The sequence below is a fragment of the Corvus brachyrhynchos genome, unplaced genomic scaffold, assembly GCF_000691975.1.
Source record: "Corvus brachyrhynchos isolate BGI_N302 unplaced genomic scaffold, ASM69197v1 scaffold365, whole genome shotgun sequence".
Lineage (NCBI taxonomy): Eukaryota > Metazoa > Chordata > Aves > Passeriformes > Corvidae > Corvus > Corvus brachyrhynchos.
Window position 1 is genome coordinate 1,131,691 of NW_008239544.1, and position 3,042 is coordinate 1,134,732.

At 62.3% G+C, this 3,042-nt stretch overlaps 2 protein-coding genes across 2 annotated transcripts in view; one reads left to right on the top strand and one right to left on the bottom strand.

Annotated features, from left to right (window-relative positions):
* DPEP1 (dipeptidase 1 (renal)) overlaps nt 1-978 on the top strand; it is a 6,584-nt gene extending 5,606 nt beyond the window's left edge. The window contains 1 exon segment of the mRNA XM_017741342.1: nt 899-978. Within this exon segment, the coding sequence (XP_017596831.1) occupies nt 899-978 (80 nt within the window).
* The window catches only part of CHMP1A (charged multivesicular body protein 1A), a 5,247-nt gene continuing 2,372 nt past the window's right edge, over nt 168-3,042 (bottom strand). Inside the window, exons 5-7 of the mRNA XM_008639153.2 lie at nt 2,518-2,646; nt 2,243-2,430; nt 168-1,670 (exon numbers count right to left, since the gene is read on the bottom strand). Of these exons, the coding sequence (XP_008637375.2) occupies nt 1,649-1,670; nt 2,243-2,430; nt 2,518-2,646 (339 nt within the window). The 3' untranslated portion in view covers nt 168-1,648. The remainder of the gene's footprint in view (nt 1,671-2,242; nt 2,431-2,517; nt 2,647-3,042) is intronic.

A 3,042-nucleotide genomic window follows, 5' to 3' on the forward strand; every position in this document is an offset into this window, starting at 1 on the left:
CACTTCCCAGCTCCTGGATGGGCAGAGGCTGTGGGAACAAGAGCAGCCCCTTCCTCCCCCTCAGCTCCAGGGCAGCCCCTTGGAACCAGGTCCTGTCGCAGGGCAGGGGACAGGGTGAGACCATGGGGACTACGGACCCCGTCTGCATCCACACCCCCAACACACACTGAGGTGTTCAGAGATTGTTTATTTAAACCCACACAAGGGGATGGACACGGTTTGGGGAAAAAGAAGGCAAATAAGACAAACTTTAAAAAAAATCACCACTGAAACCAGAGAGAGAGAGCCCGGGGAGAGGGACAGGGGGCAGCTCTGGAGCCCCCGGTCCCACGGGGACACCGTGCAGGGAGCCGGGAGCCAGGCACAAATCTCCAGGGTCCCCCAGCTGCCCGCCCGGCCCATCGGGAGGTGGCACAAGATCCAGTGCTCTGCTGTAGACCAAAGCCGCCTCCTCCTCCTCCTCGGTGGGGAGGAAGGCTCTGTGTCACCAGCCACACGCTCCAAGGCCACTGAACTCGGGAAAAACAACTCAGCGGGAAGTGTTTGTGCCGGGGAGGTGGCCCCCATGACATCCCCCAGAGGTCAAAGTTGCTCCCGGGAGACCCAAAGGAAACAGCGTTTCCTTCCGGGAGAGCTTCCAGCAATCCAGCAGCTCCGCGGTGCCGGGGATCGCGCGGGAGGGGCACAAACAGCTCCAGCCCCAGGCGAAGGTGACAAGGGACAAGCGGCGAGAGGGGACGCGGCGAGCAGCCCCCGCCCCCAGCCCGGCGCCAGCAGCGAGGGGACAGAGGATATCCAGGGACGAGGCACAGGGATCGAGACGGAGCTGCTCCCGGGATGGTTCTGCATTCCCTGTCACACCCACCCGGCAGGGGGACATTTGGGGACGTGTCTGCAGCCACCACAGCTGCTGCAATCCGCTCCCAGTGCTGGACACGGGTCCTCACTGGTCCAAACTGGAAGCCAGGGCCGGGATAACCATTTCCAGCTGGCAGTGCCTGGGGAATGTGTGGATTGACACGCACAGGGCTGGGTGGGAGGGTGTTCCAAAGGGCACTTCGTGGTATGGGGCTGGGGGTGTTGGCCCGGCGGGACACGGAGCAGCAAAGGGCACAGGGACAGTGACAGCGGAGGAAGGGACACCCCCGGTGTCACCGCCCCTTCCTGCAAGGCACCGACCTCCCCACATCCACAGCCGGGCACAGGGTCCTTCCCGCAGCACCGCCAGAGACTGGGAACCCCGGGGGTTCTCCTGCTCCTCCCAAACAGCTCCCGAGGAACTCAGCCCACAGCTCAGCTCCGGGCAGGGACAGGGAACAACACAGGAGTTGGGGGAGCAGCATCCCGAGACCAGGAAAGTCCCCTTAGTGTTCCATCAGCAGCGGGATGTGGGGCTCTGCCAGGCACCACCAGCAGCACCCCCCGAACAAAGCCCCCCCAGTCCAGCACAGCGTTCCTCGGCCACGGGAGCGGCCGCATTCCCTCCTGCCGGGATTGCCACCTGCTCGGGGAAGGGCTGCCACCCCCACACGAGAGTCCCGAGGCGGGGGGGAAATGGGGACGTGCTGCGGGGCGGCAGCAGGGCTGGGGCTGTGGGAGGGGGTCCCGGCTCCTGTGCCCGCTCCACCGGTGCCGTCCACGGGAGAGCTCAGTTCCGCAGGGCAGCCAACCTGGAGGGGAGAGCGGGAGAAGGGAGTGAGGTCAGGGCAGCAGGAACAGCCACAGCTCGGGGGCAGCTGCAGCCAGTGTGTCCAGGGAACTCCTCTGCCAAGGAACCTCCCCGAAATCCTGCCCTGGAGCCGCAACCACGGCGGCTGGGGGGGGACTCACACAGCTGAGGTGCTGTGGAGAACGGCTTCCCAACTCCTCTTTCTCTTCTGGTCCCTCTACCCAGGCTGTCCCCATGCCACAGCCTCGGGGCTGTCCCCAGATGGCCCCGTGGTGGCTGTGTGGGAGCAGGGGCAGCTCCAGAGCTGTTGGCAGGGCAGTGCCAGGCACTCCCTGAGCAGAGCAGCTGCACGAGGGTGAGTGTGGGGCTGGGGGGCCTGTCCTGCCCCTGCCCAGTACCAGGCCCACCCCCTCCCAAGGCCCAAAGTGGCCCCACAGTCTTGGGGACTTGCCCAAACACAACAGACGGGGCTCATCCCCCTGAGCCCCCCAGGAAGGGCCAACTCCTTCCCTTCATGCCAGTGAGGGATCCTGGGAAGCACTGGAACCATCCAGGAATTGGGAGAGAACCAACCTCCGGGACAGCTGGTCCTCCTGGGAGCGGACAGAGCTCTCCCCCACGGCCGAGGCCCCCTCGGGCAGCTGGCTGAGCTGGTCCATGATCTCCAGCCCGTTCTCCTCGGCGATCTGGACGATCAGGCTGTCCACCTGCTCCTGCGGCGTGCTCAGCGTGGTGGCCGAGCTCATGGAGTCCTCCATGACCTGGGACAGACACAGCCCTGTCACCCTGCCCGGCCCAGGGATCCCACCCTCGTCCCACCCTCTCTCTCCTGGATGCCCAGCACTCACCGACGTGTGAACATCCAAATTCTGCACTTGCTGCTCAAATTTATCCATCACTGCCGACACCTTCTGCAGGTCCATGGAGCTCAGGGCCTTGTCCAGGGCCTTGGTCACCTGTGCCATGTTTTTCGTCACCTGCAAGAGGAGATTCCTTAAGGAAGGCTCTGAGGGGTGCAGATGAATCCAAGCGCTGTCCTGACGCCTCCCCGGGTAGGATGAACCTGTCTGAGACTGATGCCATGAAGATTTTTTGCCTTTTCTTTTATACCCCTGTTATACCTTTTTACAACTTCTGTATTCCCAGTGCTTTTTGCCTACATTCTTTGACTTGTTTGTCAAGCTGAGATACTCAACATTTTAGAAGCTTCATAGCTAAGGATCAATGTGCCCCAGAGCCCAAGGTCCCTCCAGAACACATTCTGTAAACCAAGATAGAACCATCCAGGGGAAGGCTCCTTGGGGAGGGGGGCTCACTTGAGCCTCTCATTGAGGAATCTTTGATAGATCTGCTAATTAGTAACACCTATAATG